Source organism: Phycodurus eques, chromosome 12 (assembly GCF_024500275.1).
Source record: "Phycodurus eques isolate BA_2022a chromosome 12, UOR_Pequ_1.1, whole genome shotgun sequence".
NCBI lineage: Eukaryota > Metazoa > Chordata > Actinopteri > Syngnathiformes > Syngnathidae > Phycodurus > Phycodurus eques.
This window is the reverse complement of record NC_084536.1, coordinates 5353609-5373089: the sequence shown is the minus strand read 5'-3', so window position 1 is coordinate 5373089 and position 19481 is coordinate 5353609. Positions and strand designations below refer to the sequence as shown.

General features: G+C 42.3%; 2 protein-coding genes and 1 long non-coding RNA gene across 7 annotated transcripts in view; 1 reads left to right on the top strand and 2 right to left on the bottom strand.

Moving 5' to 3' along the window:
* Nucleotides 1–2403, bottom strand: part of ttll4 (tubulin tyrosine ligase-like family, member 4) — a 36078-nt gene extending 33675 nt beyond the window's left edge. For all 5 annotated transcript variants that reach the window (XM_061692427.1, XM_061692428.1, XM_061692430.1 and 2 more), the window contains exon 1: nucleotides 2308–2403. The gene's annotated coding sequence lies outside the window, so the exon portion shown is untranslated. The remainder of the gene's footprint in view (nucleotides 1–2307) is intronic.
* A 1820-nt stretch (nucleotides 2404–4223) lies between these two features.
* On the top strand, nucleotides 4224–18930 carry si:ch211-67e16.11 (uncharacterized). The gene is made up of 8 exons (XM_061692409.1): nucleotides 4224–5191; nucleotides 9010–9288; nucleotides 12234–12464; nucleotides 12549–12719; nucleotides 12860–12991; nucleotides 13077–13243; nucleotides 13355–13627; nucleotides 14266–18930. The coding sequence occupies exons 1-8, from the start codon at nucleotides 4951–4953 to the stop codon at nucleotides 14440–14442; spliced, it is 1671 nt and encodes a 556-aa protein (XP_061548393.1). The 5' UTR covers nucleotides 4224–4950; the 3' UTR covers nucleotides 14443–18930.
* LOC133410838 (uncharacterized) lies at nucleotides 8121–15540 on the bottom strand. Its single transcript, XR_009769586.1, has 3 exons — nucleotides 13685–15540; nucleotides 13338–13618; nucleotides 8121–9319 (listed from the first exon to the last, which is right to left on the bottom strand). It is a non-coding gene; the product is annotated as an uncharacterized LOC133410838 (long non-coding RNA).
* Nucleotides 18931–19481: the final 551 nt, after the last annotated feature.

Genomic DNA, 19481 nt, shown 5'->3' with positions numbered 1-19481 from the left:
AGCTTCGCCAAGCCAAGGAAGACGCATATCAAAGCGGGGACAGGGCCCTGTACAATCGGGCTAGAAACCAGCTGACTAAAGAAATGAACATTGTAAAGAGGAACTATGTAGCAAAGTTGGAAAAATAGTTTAGCGCTAAGGACTCTAAATCAGTCTGGCATGCATTCCAATCGCTGACAAATTACAATTACTATTATTGAGAACAATAGCACACTCTCCAACGACTTGAATACCTCCTGCTGCAGATTTGAAAAGGACACTTTCACACCCCACACCCACTCAGCCGCACCACCGACCACTATCACACCACCGACTTCTGTGTTAACCATCTCCAAACAGGATGTGAGACGCATCTTCAAACAACAAAAGATTAACAAAGCGGCAGGGCCAGACAATGTGTCCCCATCCTGCCTCAAAGTCTGCGCGGACCAGCTCGCTCCAGTCTTCACTCAGATGTTCAATAGATCTCTGGAACTGTGCGAAGTACCATCCTGTTTCAAACGCTCCACCATCATTCCAGTCCCAAAGAAACCTGGAATCTCAGGTCTAAATGACTACAGGCCTGTCGTCTTGACATTTGTGGTCATGAAGTCCTTTGAACCTCTCATGCTGGACCACCTCAAGAGCGTCACAGGCCCTCTGCTGGACCCCCTGCAGTTTGCCTACCGAGCGAACAGGTCTGCGGATGATGCCGTCAACATGGGACTGCACTTCCGATCAACTACCGATCAATGCAAACTAGAACTAGCAGACATTCCAACAGCATCTTCCCTCTTGCAATCACCTTCTTAAACACCTAAGCTACAATTCCATTGCAACATTTTGGCAATTTTTTTTTCTTTTGTCTTGAGTTTGTTGTCACATTTCTGTCGGGCCAATTATATATTACTCATCCACTCACTGTAGTAGTCTCACCACGCTGGACTATTTGCATATCTGTTGTTGACCAATACTGGCCACTCATGCCAGAGTAGCATCTGCTCCATTTGCCCACTGACTGAGGAGTATCTGCAACATTTGCACAATCAACATTGTCCCAGACTATCGTACTACTCGACGTCTCGGCGCCCTTTGCACAATGGTCATTGCACCGGACTATTGTAATATTAGTCATTTGAACTGCTCTAAGTGCTAGAAGACTCTGCATCTTTTTGCACAATTGTCCAAAAAAAAATCTACCAGTATTACCAGATAACTTGCAACCCTTTATTGCTCAGTGACTGTTTTTCTCAATGTCTTTATGTATCAAAAGTGTTCTCTGTCAATTGATTGTCTGTTGTCATACTAGAGCAGCTCCAATTACCGGAGACAAATTCCTTGTGTTTTTTGGACATACTTGGCAAATAAAGATGCTTCTGATTCTGATAATCAGTACATACAGTAGGCAGAACCACTTTGGTCTGTAAATTCCAAATGTGAAAATGAAAAAACAGATTCATTTTACTGTTGAAATTGCAATTGTTTTGGGTCAGAAATTGCAGATTGTGCATAAGATTTCCAAGAACCTTTGCAACACGATAGTCAATAAATGAACATTTTCTGAATATACTTGAATAATATTTGCACCAACACAATTGGACATTTTTGAAAATGTATAGCTTATTAAACCACGAATATACTGGTCCGGCAGACTTGAGATTGAGATCAAACTGGAGTGAATGTGGCCTGCAAACTAAAAGGAGTTTGACACCCCTGAGCATCTACATCACATTACAATACTGTTTGTTGTACACTGTATGTCTTTGTTTATTTAGTTATTTAGGGCGGGGGGTTGTTTTTTTTGCCTTATTTGATACAAGTCGGCATTGCAAAAGAAAATCACCCATGTTGTATCGGGTCATCATGTGCGATTACTCAAACGCACTAAATTGTTAAGAGTGGGTTCTATCTAAATAAACACAAGTGGGATGCGATAATAGCAATAAAGACAGAATTGACTCATCCGAAATATGAAAGTGATGTCAAGATTGTTGATGGAGACCAACAAGTTCAAATGACAAGTTTGAACATGAGTGACGAGGTGTTAGCCCCCATGTTTAAGTCTCTTGATTTGTGGAATATACATATTTATTTATGCCACACAAATAGGCTTGGGGAGAGAGAAAAAAATGTAAAGTATAGCTTTATCGGACACCTGTGACTCAAGATTTTGGGGGAGCGGAATCAGCCGCTAGCTTTATGCTAGCTTTCAATCGTGTGTTGATCACCGCTACGCCATGGCAACAAGGGCCACGGCGCTCCAAAAAAAATGTCAACGATAAAACACTTGCTTTTGGTATAAGTTGGGTAAAATAATATCAAACTTACCTGCTCGTACAGAAAGAGGCCAGCACGTTGTTTGGCAGTTCCTCTCAGCTCCACTCTCACATGGCACAGACAAGAGTCTGGCTGCAGTGGCTGGAGGCTGACCGGACCGGGAGGGTAGTGACGCATCACGGCCATAGATCGTCTATTCGCTTACGGATTTGCTCCCGACTTCCGGCTCGCGAGTTGCTTGGCGCGCCCTCAGCCGGCCTACAACGTCAGCGCACGTCACAACCTCATCAAAACGACTGGATAGTCATCTATGTATATTTTTTTAGCTTTTAGGAAAAACAGTGCAACACCAAATTTGGGTGGACCAAAATATATTTGTTTCCAATTACATGAATATAATTTGTAATAGCTGTAGATTTAAAAAACAAACAAAAAAAAAAACATTCCCAACAAGTCGGACAATAATTTGGAAGCAGGTGTTTTTCTTGAAAGTACTAAAAATCAATATCATTATTATAATACCGTTGACAAACGTGTTGTTTTTATGATGTAAAAGTTTATTTGTTATCTTATTGTACAGCAAAGATATTTGTCGGCCAAATACGGTAGGAGAACCAAGTGACTTCATTCAGCCACTCAACAAATAAATAATGATTAATGTTTATACTGTGCTCCCCCACCTATTCGAATTGGCCGATTTGGGTTTTCATTTTCTTTTTTTCTTTTTTTATTCGCTGAAACCTCGCCGATTCGCTGTTTTGGTGCTCTTTCTGAAATTGCCCTAAGATGCCACAAGATGTGCAGTTAAAATGTTTTATTGCCAGTTTAGCAAGTATGTTAAATTGCGGGGAGGAGCTAAGTGTTGCAGTACAGTAATTTTGACAATTGAGGGTGCTGTTACTCCAAGATATTTGTTTGTGACGCCATCATAGACGAAGGCAAAAAGCAACATTCCAACTTGAACGTTGGCTCGAATGATGAGAAGTGGGTGGACGTGCGTTGCGGCCAATGGCAACTTTTGAGCATTTCAGTAAAAGCTCACATTCACGTTCAGTACTAAATTTAACCTCGGAGGCGCAATAAGTTACTGTATGGGCATGTGTATAATATACACCCTATATTTATATATAAAACGTGTCCAGTAGCACCTTTGTGTATACTTTTAAAAAATGTTTTTCTTACATTTTAATTTTTTTTTTTTTTTTTTACCAATTATCATTCTCTTTTTTCTTTTCCTCTTTACATGGCCTAAAAAAGTATTAGTAATGAAAACACTTTAAAAACGTTATTATTATTATTATTATTCCTTGAGTGCCACTTTCCTTCATTACAGTGCCACAATTTACATCCAGCTATCTCCAATCTTTAAGTCCATATTTCTCCATGAACTATGGGTTCCTGATTCCAGCAGTAGTAGACAAACTTCAAAGCAGTGTATAACACAATTCAGTATACATTTTCCACACCATTTTCACGACTTAACCTCATTAGGCTTAGCTGGAGCCTATCCCATCTGATTTTGGGGCGAGAGGTGGGGTACACACTGGACTGGTCGCCAGCCAATCACAGGGTAGACAAACAACCATTAGCAATTGACTCTTTAATCAATCAACCTAATCAATCATATTTTTGAAACGTGTGAGGAAGCGGAGGAAGAGAACATGCAAACTCCGCACAAGAAAGGCCGTAGCCCACTTTTGAACCCTGAACCTCAGAATTGTGAGGCAGGCATGCTATCCATGGTCTCTATTCTAGTCTATTCTCAACAGTGTTGAGTCTTTTTACTTCCCTTCTTCCCGCAACTTCTCTGTCCTCTGCTCCATCCTTCATCCCATCTGGTCTACCTCCCACTTGCCTTTCTTCCCTCTTTTCCCTCTCACCTTTCGCCATCAGCCTTCCCTTCCTTCCCCCTCTTTCTGTTATCTCCTCCCCTCTTTCTCTTTCCCAGCATGCCCAACCTTGCAAGAGAGAGAGCGAGAAATAAAGAGGCGGTTGAAGAGCCGCTACAGTCCAGTCACTGAGAGCCAAGAGTGAGCAGGACGAGAAAGAGGAGAAGATGAAAAATTGAATTGTCTTCCTCCTGGATGATCTTTTAACTTATGAGCCTGACAGGAATATCACTGAAAAGGGAACATCTTTTCATTTAAGGCAAAAGAAAAAGCACTTTTTGTCCTGTGCTGGAATGACTATGGAACACAATTTTGTCTTCAACATCCAGGAGAAAAGAAGAATAAAGACAAAGATATAAAAGAAGCTAAAGGAAGAAAAACATTTTTGTTTGTGGTTTCTCAAAGAAGAAAAAGACACTAAAAACTATCCAAATATCTTGTATGAAATATATCTGAATCAATGTTTACACCTATAGATGGGAAAAAGGAAAGTGGAAGACAAAAAGGAGATTTCAAAGGATCAAAAGGGATGCAGGAATCCCACTTTGGAAAACAGCAAAAGTAAGGAACTTGTATTCGGAGAAAAATTAGCCACACTGAGGATCTAGTAAACAAGGTGAAATCCCAAGGAACCAGTTTTAAAATGGATGAGTAAAAACACAAAATGATTATTTAAAGGGAAAAGGAGAGGGAATAACAAAGTTAAAGTGAGAAAGGGGTGACAAAAGAGGAGAGCAACAATAGAAAGTGATCTGAAAAAAAGACAACATAAGAAATCAAGAACCAGAAGAAGCTGACTGGGAAAATGAAACATCCTTTCCTCATCTTCATCCTCCACTTGGCAGCAGTGGCGTTGATGGCAAAAGGCGTGCCCCAGCTGCAGCTGGAGCGCTGGGTGCGCTCGGGCCTGCAGTCCCTGCAGTGGGACCAGCTGGACCGCTGCCTCCGCTCCGCCTCTCACTCCGAGACCGAGTGCCGGCGTCTCGCACACCTGCCTCCCTCCACTGTGGCGGTCTACGCCTCTGAACCGCACACTGCCACTGCAGGTGAGAGATCAAAGGTCACACCTTTGATATACAGTGGGTACGAAAAGTATTCAGACCCCGTTCCATTTTTCACTCTTTGTTATACTGCCGCGGCACGGTGGCCGACTGGTTAGAGCGTCAGCCTCACAGTTCTGAGGACCCGGGTTCAATCCCCGGCCCCGCCTGTGTGGAGTTTGCATGTTCTCCCCGTGCCTGCGTGGGTTTTCTCCGGGGACTCCGGTTTCCTCCCACATCCCAAAAACATGCATTAATTGGAGACTCTAAATTGCCCGTAGGTGTGACTGTGAGTGCGAATGGTTGTTTGTTTATATGTGCCCTGCGATTGGCTGGCAACCAGTTCAGGGTGTACCCCGCCTCCTGCCCGATGACAGCTGGGATAGGCTCCAGCACGCCCGCGACCCTAGTGAGGAGAAGCGGCTCAGAAAATGGATGGATGGATGGATGGATGTTATACTGCAGCCATTTGCTAAAATCATTTAAGTTCATTATTTCCCTAATTAATGTACACACAGCACCCCATATTGACTGAATTGAATTGTTGAAATGTTTGCAGATTTATTAAAAAAAGACTGACGTATCACACAGCCCTAAGTATTCAGACCCTTTTGCTGTGACACTCATATATTTAACTCGGGTGCTGTCCATTTCTTCTGATCATCCTTGAGATAGTTCCACACCTTCATTAGAATCCAGCTGTGTTTGATTATACTGATTGCACACACCTGTCTATATAAGACCTTACAGCTCACAGTGCATGTCAGAGCAAATGAGAATCACGAGGTCAAAGGAACTGCCTGAAGAGCTCAGAGACAGAATTGTGGCAATGCACAGATCTGGCCAAGGTTACAAAAAAAAAAAATCTGCTACACTTAAGGTTCCTAAGAGCGAAATGGAAGATGTTTGGGAAGACCAAATTAGTTTCAAATTAGTGTCTCAAACCAGGGTTAGGGTGTGAAGGTTGAGTTACAAAGTAGGGTTTTTAAGGTGGGTTTGGTTTTCAACAAAGGATTAGGATTTCAATTTAGGGTCTTGAAACAGGGTTTCAAAATAGGGTTTCAAGACAGGATTAGGGTTTCAGATAAAGGTTAGGGTGTTAAACTAAAATTAGGCTTTCAAAGTAGGGTTTTAAGACGGTGTAAAAAATTCAAATGGGGGTTTAAAGCATGGGTTGGGGTTCACAAATACAGCTTTTAAAACAGGGTTAGGGTTTCAATGTTAGGGATACAAATCAGGGTTTCAGGACTGGATTTAGTGTCTGGGTTAGTGTTTTTTTTTAGGGTAACACCAGAGTTAGGGTTTCAGATTTAGGTTAGTTTTAAACTAGGATTAGGGTTTCAAAGTAGGGTTTCAAACCAAGGTAAATGTTTCAAATTAGGGTTTCAAGACCAGGATAGGGTTTCCAAGTAGGGTTTCAAGACCCAGTTCGGGTTTCAATGTTAGGGATCCAAATTATGGTTTTAAAACAGGGGTGACGCTTTGAGTTTGTATTTTGGTTAGGGTTTGAAAGTAGGGTTTCAAGATAGGGTAAACAGGTTTCAAATTAGAGTTTCAAGTTAGGGAATCAAATTAGGGTTTCATGACAGTGTTTTTGTTTCAAAATAGGGTTTAAAACGCTTTAGTGGTTGGTTCGGGCTTAGGCTAATGTTAGGGTTTTCTTCCACACCATTTATTTATTCATGTACTAGAATCTTAAAGTGAATGTGAAATAAATAAACTGTTAATTCACTGTTTTTGGTTGGAATAACAGTTTTAAAGTAAATCATTTCTTAATATATATATTTTTTTAATGTAAATAATTTTGCCACATCACAGAAGACGGATGGTGCGAGCTGACTTCACTGTCACTTACCTAATTTAATAAAATATTAATAGATACTGTACTGAATTGTTTAGTTATTTAAATTAAAAAAGCACTAATCATCTAGTACACATACTGTACAGCAAATGTAATGCATCTCAATTAGTAAATACACAACAGACATGTTGAATACCTTCAAGGGTTGAAAGGGCATGGAAAACAGCATACATTTCTGGTAACTTTCTACATGTTGAAGTGTAGCTGGGGTAATTTTGGAAATATTCAGTTGGTTGCTTCAAATAGGAATTCATGAGAATATTTTGTTGCCCAATAAAAAGGTTTGCTTTTCTCAAGAAAAACAACTCACACACTTTGGTGATACAGTACATGCTGCTCATTGGACAGTCAAGGTATATGCATTTCAGAATCAGAATCAGAATCATAATCATCTTTATTTGCCAAGTATCTCCAAAACACACAAGGAATTTGTCTCCGGTAGTTGGAGCCGCTCTAGTACAACAGACAGTCAATTTACAGAACACTTTGGGGACATAAAGACATTGACAAAAAACAATTGTGCAAAAAGATGCAGAGTCCTCTAGCACTTAGAGCAGTTCGAATAACTAATATTGCAATAGTCCGGTGCAATGACCATTGTGCAAAGGGCGCCGAGACTTCAAGGAGTGTATGCGGTTTAAAGTGACGAGTAGTGCGATCATCTGGGACAATGTTGGTTGTGCAAATGTTACAGATACTCCTCAATCAGTGTGCAAATGGAGCAGATGCTATTCTGGCATGAGTGGCCCGTATATGCAAATAGTGCAGCAAGGCGAGACAACTACAGTGAATGCACGAGTAATACATAATTGGCCCCACAGAAATGTGACAACGACCTCAAGTCAAAAAATTGCCAGCTTGTTGTAATGGAATTATAGGTTAGGTGTTTAAGAAGTTGATCGCAGGAGGGAAGAAGCTGTTGGAATGTCTACTAGTTCTAGTTTGCGTTGATCGGTAGCGCCTACCTGAGGGAAGGAGCCGGAAGAGCTGGTGACCGGGGTGCAGACGGTCCGAGAGGATTTTGCACGCCCTTGTCTTAGTTCTGGCAGCGTGCAAGTCCTCAAGGGTGGGTAGGTGGGTACCGACAATCCTTTCAGCAGTTTTGATTGTCCGTTGCAGTCGGAGTTTGTCCTTTTTTGTAGCAGCACCAAACCAGACTGTGATGGAAGAACACAGGACTGATTCGATGGCTGCTGTGTAGAACTGTCTCAGCAGCTCCGGTGGCAGGCCGTGCTTTCTCAGAAGTCGTGCTTTCTCTTAAGGGGATTCATGGGAAATTTGGGTTACTGTATACTGTACTGTAACATCCATACAAGCCAATATAAAATAAAATTGTATAAAATGTATGGAACAATTAAAGGTGCTTTTTTTCCCTTTTTTTTTTTTTAAACCAAATCAACTTTTTCTAGTACTCGGGAAACAATATTGTCTCTATGGGGCCTCAGTAAACGTGAAATATGAATTAAAATCATCCACGCATTCCTGAGTTGCAGATTTTTTTTCTGAAATTAGGTAATTCGAATTGCTCAACCTTATCTAGATTACCAGTAAAGATCTCCACCTACCTCTCTGCTCCCGAGCCAGCGCTGTCAACATGACAAACACGCGTGTTCTCACAAGTAGGTCTTCTACACGGAGGCAACCAATCAAATGAAAGGGGGCAGACATAGCCAAATATGGACAAAGCGGTGACAAACGTGGGTCAAACAGAAGTAGTTGTCAGAGGGGCATTTTCTGGACACCCACTCGTATGACAAAAATGTTTTTTGAATTTTGAACGGATTTTTGTGCATGGGACACACTCAGGTCATGTTCAAATTTCGCATTAAAACACCTCTGGTATGTGTACAGTATTACAAACAACTGGCAGATCCCAGTAGGTTCCAGCTCCCTGTGACTCTGTACAGGAGAAGCTGCATAGAAAATGGATGGATGAACATGATTGATCTACTTTGTGACCCAGGTGCCTCTGACAAAGTTCTGGCCATCCTCCCGGACTCTTACTCCTCCAATGGGATGATCAGCTCCAAATTCCGGGGTGCTTTCAGCATCAGCCCAATGGTGAACGGGAGGGAGAGCCGCCACAGGTACCAACCGCCTTTACCTGCCTCCATGACCCACGACGCGGTGCTGGTGCTGGACCCGAGTCCAGGCGAGAACTTTGGACACCCGGTTGGCCTTTTCTACGTGGACCTCAACGTGACAAAGAAGAGATGCTCCCACCTGGATGGCATTTACCTGGGTGAGTCTAGTTGATTGCGTTTCAGCTCCATCTAGTTTGGATTAAACACAAATTAGAATGGCACTCAGTAAAGTGCAGATCTCCACCAAAGCCAGATCTTTCAGAGATACCGAATGGCTGCATATATGTAGCTACAAAAGTAAAAATCTCGGCTCCTCATCTTTTTCTTTGGTCCAAGTCACACCCTTCCACAAAAGTGGTTTTCTTGTTCTTTTGCTTTTTGTGCCACAGTAGAAGGGTACAAATCAAAAATTAAACTTACTGCAACATAAGAAAGGCTCTGCCTCTGGGTGTACAGTAAAATGTGAGTGATACAATTCATTGAATATGACGAAGCTTTTTTTAATCGCAGCGATTTTGATGAAATTCCACTTGATAATATGACTCTGAAAACACCTTCCTGTTCCCTCTCCATTATGTCTCAAGCACGTGTGTTCAAAATGTGACTTGTTTTACTTTATTTTAGATTTATTAGTTAGTTTATCGGCACGGTGCACGACTGGTTAGAGCGTCAGCCTCACAGTTCTGAGGACCTGGGTTCAATCCCCGGCCCCGCATGAGTGGAGTTTGCATGTTCTCCCCGTGCCTGCGCGGGTTTTCTCCGGGCACTCCGGTTTCCTCCCACATCCCAAAAACATGCATTAATTGGAGACTCTAAATTGCCCGTAGGCATGACTGTGAGTGCGAATGGTTGTTTGTTCCTATGTGCCCTGCGATTGGCTGGCAACCAGTTCAGGGTGTACCCCGCCTCCTGCCCGATGACAGCTGGGATAGGCTACAGCACGCCCGCGACCCTAGTGAGGAGAAGCGGCTCAGAAAATGGATGGATGGAGGGATAGTTAGTTTATAATAAAACTAAAATAAAGTAACATTTATTAGTTAGTTTATGGAGGCACGGTGGGCGACTGGTTAGCACGTCCGCCTCACGGTTCTGAGGGCCGGGTTTCAAATCCCGGCCTCGCCTGTGTGTAGTTTGCATGTTCTCCCCGTGCCTGCATTGGTTTTCTCCGGGCACTCCAGTTTCCTCCCACATCCCAAAGACATGTATGGTAGGTTAATTGAAGACTCTACATTGCCCGTAGGTGTGACTGTGAGTGCGAATGGTTGTTTGTTTATATGTGCCCTGCAACTGCCTGGCGACCAGTTCATGGTGTTCCCCGCAGATAGCTGGGATAGGCTCCAGTACGCCCGTGACCCTTGTGAGGATAAGCGGTACAGAAAATGGATGAATGGATGGATAGTTCGTTTATTTTTGTACTTGTATAATAGTTTGACATGACAAAATGTTACTTATTGTCTGCACTGTCGGGGTTAGGGTTAAGATGAGGGTTAGGTTTTATGATGTGACAGTACAACCCTGAAACTTGACAATATTTCTGATTTGAAATGAGATTTGGAAGTCAACCATCATCATGGAATAGTTAGAATGTGTTCACCATCATAATTAATCACGCACACTTAAAACCTTTGAAATAATAGGCTGCAGCATTATATTTACTGTTAAAATGGTACAATTTCTTAATAATGTTAGCCTACTGTACGGTCTTATAAATGGCAAGTTGTTGCAATAGTTACAGTAGTAGTGGTATTCCAAAGGTGGCAGAGCCTGCGAGTGTTTTATTTAGTGCGTTCGAGAAAGCAATTCTGTCTTTAACTGAAGCAGAAGAGACAGTGAAAGTTGGGGATGCTTAAAGCACCCTTTTATAGCTCATTGCTTTCTGCAAGACATTTTCTTCACTGGGGCGGTTATACACATTCAGTACATATTTATACACTCAACTACTGCAACGTTGTGTACAACTGTATCTAATCAGATGCACAACAAGAGCTTTATTACAAACGCCGTCTTAAAAAGGTATTAATTGAATGTGATTTTAGTTGTGGTTGTAGTTTGCAGCATTGTACAATGCTGTGGCCCCACTTATAGTACAGCTAAATAAGGTAACCACTTGTATTATTAATAAATATTATTATCAGCAGCGTTATCATTGTCAAAGTTGTTTTTTTCCTATGAATCTTATATTGAGTCTCAAATTTTGCAGCGTCCTTGTCCATTTGAGGCATGCAAGTCAAAAGTTGCTCATGAGTTGACAGCATGCAACCTTGTGCTTTTTGGTGGTTTGAATAAATGCCCATCACAACAGATATGAGGCCATCAGGGAGAGCGAACAAAGTGCTTCACAGGATAAAATAGTCAGTCTTTCCTGAATAGGAAAATTGAGTACAAAAAGTCTTTGAGGGAAAGAAATCCAAAAAGGAGGAAACAAACATGCCGAGCATCACTTCCATCATAATGCAACAAAAACTCAGATGGACAGAGGCAAAGCGGCAATACCGAAAGGACAGACAGGAAAAGACTCCACAGCCACCCACTACTTCAACCTTCCCATACCCACACTGCAGCAATATACGTGGATCAAGGATTGGCCTCCACAGCCACCTGAGGATCCACAAATGGGACAATCCTACTGCGAAAGGAACCTCTTACTCAAACCTGAGAGACTGTAATGAAGAGTAGTTCACATAGCTCTTCACAATCACTCTGCCTGGCGATCTGGTCTACCTTTCCCCTTTTCAAGTCATCTGGGATAAGCTCCAGCTCCTCCTGTGACCCAAAGGATAAGCAGCATAGGAAATGGGTGAGTGGATGGAGGGTTGGATAGATGGAAGAATGGATGGATGGACCTATAGTACTATTTTTGTCACAAACAAGAAATGTAGGGTTTTGTGTAAAGTAATTTCTGACAACACTTCCTGAATGAAAATTGGCCTGAATGAAGAAGAAATGCTCTGTCACCCTTGACTTCAGCCATAACCTGCATGACCTTGACTTGAAAGTCATAGGTCCTTAGAAATGGTTCTTACAAAGCAACTATGCTCATCATCCAATTACAAAAGTTTCAAGAACTTTTTGAAAAATCTGTGCTCTGTGTCTGCACCTTCAGGAGAGGAGTGCTTGACTCAGGCCTTGAAAGGTCGCTGTCAGAACCAGCTGAAGCGTCAGCAGGCCGGGCCAGAGAGGCTTATGGGTCATGGGCACAGCTGGCTGCTGGGCGGAGCTCCACGCGGGGGTACTATTAGCAGTCCGGTCAGTGGACGACTCTGTGAGGTCCACTTTCTCCCATTGGTAGTCGGAGTTGGAGATGGCAACCGGACCCAGAGGCTCAGATGTGTAGGTGAGTTTCAACGCGCTAGAGCCTGATGTCAGGAATATGTTCATGTGTCATTTTGAAGTCATCTCATATCCTTGTTTTCAACAGATCATGCAGAATTTTCCAGGTGCCCTCAATCAGTACCAATGGGGTCCCCCAGTTTGCCCATCTCCAGCTGTGAGCTGAACAAAAACACCAGACGTTGTCACCAGCAGCCATTGGCCACTCACCTCTCCTGCCGCCTTTACCAGACATGCGACCATGCTGTGCTTATCTCTGGTATGGGTTAACAATGTGGAAACAAATCTGTGGACTGTTGCCAAGTCAACCACATGGTTTTCGCCTCAGTGCCTAACAGAAAGTTGTTGAAAGCACAATTCTTTGATAGATCAGGTGACAGTTTTGTTTGTTTGTGTCAGGGGGTTGGCGGGAACAGATGACATTCCAGCGACATTTGCAGAATCTTCAGAGGTTTTACAGAATGCTCCGGATCAACGGTTTCCACAAAGACCATATCAAGACCTTCTTTGCCAGCAGTGGTCACATTCCAGGTAAGACTTCAAAGAGCCATTAATATTATTTCATTCTAAATGTGACAGTGTAGGTAACTTCTTTGTCCATGTTCTTCCACTGCAGAAGACCTGGATGGTGCCCACCCAGCCACGGAGAAGGCGGTGATCCGTAACCATGTGTCATATGTCTGTAGGAAACAGCACTGCGCCGACTCACTGGTACTCTACCTGAACTCGCCCACGCGCAACGACGGCACCATGCTACTGTGGGACGCCAACCTCAATGGCATTGTAAGATAGAGGGAGACACAAAACCAGATACAGTTGTTGATCAGATCACGGCCGAACACTGAGCAACTAAAGACTTTAATCTGTTCACAATTACCTGTTTCTCCTTTCAAGGCTGATCTGAAGGAGCGCTACTCAGTCAGCGAGCTGTTGACTGATCTGGCCGGCTGCAGGGCAACTCGTGTTTTGTTGTTCGTGGATCAGAGCTACAGCGGCGTTCTGTTCAAAAGGCTGCGAGGCTCCCAGAAACATCTCAATGTAGTTCTGATCCAGAGCCAGAAAATGCAGACGCATAACTACCAGAGCCAGAGGGTGAGTACGGGCTGGGAGGACGGCAGCTGGGCTCACATTGGACCGTCAACCTGCTTGCTGGACCACCTGGAGAAGGTATTTTATTGAGACAAGCTATACACCTCTCAACAGAGTTAGTCAAAGAAAGCTTACGTGGAACACTTTTCCCTTTTTTTTCATCAGACGTTTTCTGAATGATCAGAAAAAGAAAAGTAATGATACGTAACATCATTGGATTAGAACATTGGTTCTCAACTGTTGTCACCCTGGACATGCATTTTTCTATTGTTGCCAAGTCGCGAACCACTATTACAGATTGTAGGAAAAATTAAGGACATACATTGTTCAAAAATAGCCTTTGAAAACATGTGAATATCATATTTTCAACATCAATATCAATATTGTGGCCTCGTTTTTAGGAAGGCTGCAGACTAAAGCAACTAACAGTTTTTACAGTTTAAATTATGTCTCTCTACTACCTGTCTGAGACCCACCCACAATGGCTTCTTGACTCACCAGTTGAGAATAACTTGTTTACTATTACTACTACTACTTTAAGTTTTTTTTTTTTTTTTTTTTTAACATGCTTTGATATGTCAACAAATATTACAGTCCTCAATTCGTTATATATTTGGTGTTATGGCTCTCATCATTCGTACACTATTTTCAAGGAAACCTTCAATTTCAAGCCCACCGAAATTTTCCTTATAACAATACGAACAACCTGATTGCAGAGTGCGGGTGCTTCCCACCTGCTGGACCAGTGGGCCGACCTCTTAAACATCACCATGGCAGGAGCTCCATGCAACGCCACACCACCACTGACAGACAGCGAGATGCGACGATGGTACCAGGGATGCCAGAACCTGCCGACCGCACTCTGGCACAGGAAGTATCGAAGAATCAACTAAAGAAGGGACAGATTCCCTAAGAGACTGACCGGAAACAGAGAGAAATAGTGGGAAAGACCTCACGTGCACAGAAATTACATGTTAGCGTTTATCACAAGCATGTGTAGCTGGACAGTAGATGCAATGCGTGTGGGTTTAGCGTGTGTTAGTTTGTGTGTGTGTGTGTGTGTATGTGTTTTCTGCCCTAACGCTGAACTCAGACTGTAGCCATGGCGATGACAGCTCATCCCAAGGGGGTGTCCTGAACCTGAACGCCATTTGTGTTGATATGTATGTGTGTGGAGGTTCAGCAAAAGGACAGCCACTTGGGTCAGTGTGCGTGTGTGTGTGTGCGCGTGCATGTCTTTAACATTTCACAACCGATCACTTGTCTCCTTTTTTTGTCCACAGAATTTTTTTTCTTTGCTTCCTCTTTTTGTCCATCATTCACCACTCACTCACACCTACTCACCTTTTTTCTCTCTCTCTAATATGACCTCATATACTTACCCTTTTGTCCAGCGCTCCCTTTATTCTATTGCTCTTCTGGCTGTACTTTGACTCTGTTCTCAACTTGATTGGCTGCACACTATTGTTATCATTTTGCAAAGAAGTTGAGATTTTAACCCACAACATTTTTACATTCACTATTTGAACCGTATTTCCACAGATAGTGGCTGGAGATTTCGAGGCAGATGTTGGGCGTCCTTTATTTGTAAATAAATAAATAAAAAGGTGATTTGGGAAATATAGGGAGTGCTGTTCATACGACTACGACTAACGCGAGTCGGATCACACAGTCTCTACAACTAACCTAGTGTATATGCGCATGAATAGTTACAGAAAATGTTTGTATGGAAAGTGCATGCCAAAAATAAAAAAATTATCAAATGAAAAACAGTTAGAAAAACAGAACAATCCCATACCTTTACTCCTGTGGTTGGATTGTGCACTAGTTCATTGCGTGCGATTCGTACCCACAAAACATTATATCGTAAACCCTGTTGATATTGAACAAAATGACCAGTATTTAACAATTAATGTAAGGAGGAATAACAAGCAGCACGGTGGAAAAGTGATGAGCACGTCTGTCTCAGAGTCGAGGGTTCGACTATGGCCCGATTGTTTTTTTCCAGTTATTCTGGCTTCCTCCCACATTCCAGAAACATGCATGTTAGGTTAATTGAAGACTCTAGATCATATATGTCAAACTCAGGCCCAGGGGTCAAATTTGGCCCACGATCTAATTATATTGGGCCCACAAGACCATATCAAATGTGTATTAGAGCTGGCCCGCCACTATATAGCACAGCGCCACTAATATTACAAATTCCAGAATGCTTTGCTAGTGTGTTGGCCCATCAGTCTAGCACCTTCCCTTTCTGTTGCAGTCGTTAGCAACTATGCTACCAGTCTCCTGGAGCGAATTTACACTTCCCCTACCCAAAAATGGCCAAACGAAAGATGGAAAACGGTTAACTTCCAAGTGGGAGGCTGATTATCTGTTCACTAAAGTAAAAGACAGACTTGTTTGTCTTGTGTGGAGCAACGTGGCTGTAACAAAGAATATAGCATAATTGAATTGTTGTTGTTTTTTTAATGCCCTTTATCAACTCCTAGGCAGGGACTGTTAATAGTTTGAAGTTTGGATTTTTATTGAACGACATTCATATTTTTTTGGGTTGTTTTGTTGTTGACCTTTGAAAAAAGAAAGATAGTTGGAGATAGATAAATAGAAGATGGAGAGACAGAAGAATTCATGTTATTTATTTAAATACAAAACGACAAACAAATACCAATGTCTTTTATCGCAAATTTGATTTCTCATGTTTATACTATTAAAGTTTATTTATTCCGGATTTAGTGTTTGAGCAAAATTTAAGTTTGTTGTCATATGATAAACGTTAACGCTACATTTCTGCAGAGAAGGGAAACGTGATTTTTCATTAAATATTGAGTTTGGCCCGTGACGTTGTCCCATTTTTTCATTTTGGCCCACCGTGAATTTGAGTTTTACACCCCTGCGTCTAGAGCGTCCGTAAGTGTGAATGTGACTGTCGATGCTTGTTTGTCTGCGTGTCTTGTTTGTTTGTGTATCCCGGCTCCAGCTCACCTGTGACCCAAATGAGGAAAAGCACTCGAAAATAGATGGGTTGTATGAAAAGTTCTATGGGATGACTATTATTACGGAGCAACCACAGGTTGGAGTCTACCGGAATGCAAATAAGACAATAACATAAGATCATCTTTAATATTGTCCAGGGAACTTATTTACAACATGAGTTGGTTTTCACTCTTTCACTGACATCATTCATTTGATGGAAGTGAAATAGATCTGGTAGATTCTGCTGCTTTGGTTAGCAGCAGAGTTAAAATGGGCTTCGATATGGAAGTTAACTCTTCCATATCTGTGTATCAATGATAACCGCAATGAGCAGAGATAATTATGAGGTGTGTCAGAAAGGTTTCAAGACTGGTGTCACAAAAGATATACAGTACAGGTATTTCAAACCCAAGCTACAAACTATGAGTTTTCCCCTTCAATGTAATTGCCCTGGAGTGTATAATTGTGAGCTCAGCTCTCTGCAGCCATAGAACTTTTTTCACATGGCTATCCTCTATGTCAGGTTGTCAAGCAATCAGCGGTGTGAGGTATGACGAGAACAATGAGACCGGACTTGCTAGGGATCTTCGAGTACGACACAGAGACCAAATGGTATAGCCTTTAGTGGAAGAGTCTGACGTCGCAAACGCAGAAGAAAGCTAGACAGTCAAAGCTCAAAGTCACGTTGATCACATTTTTGATGTGAAGGACATGGTCTACTGAGAGTTCTCGGCACGGGGCCAGGCTATCAACCGGTACGTCTACGAAAATATCCTGCGGCGTTTGCTTCGTTGAGTGTGCGAGAGAGGCGAGAGTTGTGGCAGGACAACTTAGGGGTGCTTCATGATGATGCCTACTCACAATGCCCTGGGCATCCGACAGTTCCTCGCCGAGAAGAATGTTACTTCTCACCCTAACCTGACCTGACTTTGTGCGTTTTTTTTTTTTTTTTTACTCTTTACTTTAAGAGGGTTTTTAAGGGGACCTGTTTTGAAGACAGAGATGACATGAAGAAGAATCCCAGAAGAATCCTTGCTGGAGTGCATGAAGGCTTGGCAAAGAAGGCTGCGAAAGTGCATGGGACTCAAGGGGAATTACATTGAACGGGAAAACTCATAATTTGGGTTTGAAATACTGGATATCTTTTGTCCTGGAACCTTTCTGACACACCTTGTTAGTCAGCTACCATACATTTGTATTCTGAAGTCAAATAAAAAGAAGCCAAATAAATAGGGAGGCATTTATATGTTATATTTTGAGGGACAGCCACTACTTGAGGAACTAGGTTGCAGGTAGACTGAGTCTTTACGCTGCAATTAGCCGGTGCACCCCACCTTTTATCCAAAAGCAGCTGGGATTGGCTCCAGTTCACTCTATTGAGGACAAGTGGTATAGAAAATGGGTTGATTGATGGATTTGTCCTCAGAAAAATGTTTTACTTGGGTTTCAATGACTTGCCTAAAAGCAGAAAAACAACGGTGAGAGGACAAAACAAGATCTAGTTTTTCATGTTTGACATACCAAAATGATGCCAGATTTGAAAACGCAGAGGTGTCTTCATGTGCCGAATAGAGGAAGAAGAGTGAGGGGGACGCTGAGGACATGGAAGCAGAAGCTGAGATTGGCCCGCTACGATCATGATTAAGATATGAAGCACTGAGACTGCCCTCGCTGCTACACCGGCTGCCCATGGCTTTTTAATAAGGGCACTGCTCCTGTGTGTGTATGCGTGTGCGTGAATGCTGAATCACTTGAACTAGTGCAGACACTCTGGTAGGAACTCATCACTGACAACATGTCGTGTACCTTTTAATCGCTGTTGTGCTGTACATGACCTCGTGCTATGTTTTTTTTTTTGACCTCAACTAACCAGAGACACTACATGGACAAAAGTAATGGGACACATTCCACGTTACAAGAAGTGAAAAGTGAAGAAAATGGGAATTGGGCAAACTTTTCCTTGTATAACTGTACTTTTTGCGTGTTTATTTGATTATTTTTTGTTGTTGTTGTTCATCCCAATCATGATTGACGGCCTTGTTCTTCCAGACCGAACTAACAGGGAACAGAGATGGGCCTTCCCCAAACAAACTTCTTATTGGTTATTTAACTGGTTAAGTTGTGTGCCTCTGAATCCTTTTGTCCACATAGTGCATCACAACCTTTTTTGTGTTGATGCTTGTTCACATAATCTACAGTAAAAGATGGAAGCTAAGGAAACATTACCAAATGTGTTGTTTGACAGATTGGACCAACCACCCATCTTGTGTCCAAAAAGTAGCTGTGTGTGTATATTCACAAGATGTGTACAGATTATAAAATGACAATTAAGCAGAAATGTTTCTAGTGGCATAGAGTATTTCACAGAATCTAGTCAATAAAGAGCTTACAGAAATCTATACTGTATGTCTGTACTCCACTTGTGCAGTGTTTATTCTTTTCATCAGCCCTTAGAACTGTAAATTAATGGAATGACCCCATTTGGACGCTCATAATTGCTTGCTGCCGTTTGGTCGCTCTCATTTGAGTGCTCCTGTTCGGGCGCTCCTGATTGGGGACTCCCGTTTGGGCAGTCCTGTTTCGGCGCTCGTGATTGGGCGCTCCTGATTGAGCGCTCCTGATTGGGTGCTCATTGGACGCTTGGCAGCATGGCAGTGTATAGCCAGCAGTTCATGGGATGCTAACAAAAAGGAAAGCATGAATATAATCTTTGATCACATCAGAAGGGTGTCTGAAAGTGGTACGCTAAAGATCAGTTGTCAAAACCCCAAACTGCAAACAAATTGTGCACCAGAACTGCCAGAAACTATAATATATTACTAACAGCCTCTAGCTTGGATACCCTATTAGAAATGGATTGTTGGAGCATTGTCATGTGTCAGTTTAACACTACAGGAAAAACGAGTCATTATGTGGTTTGTTGTGTTTTCCTAGCGGGGTCCTTTGAGATACTGTT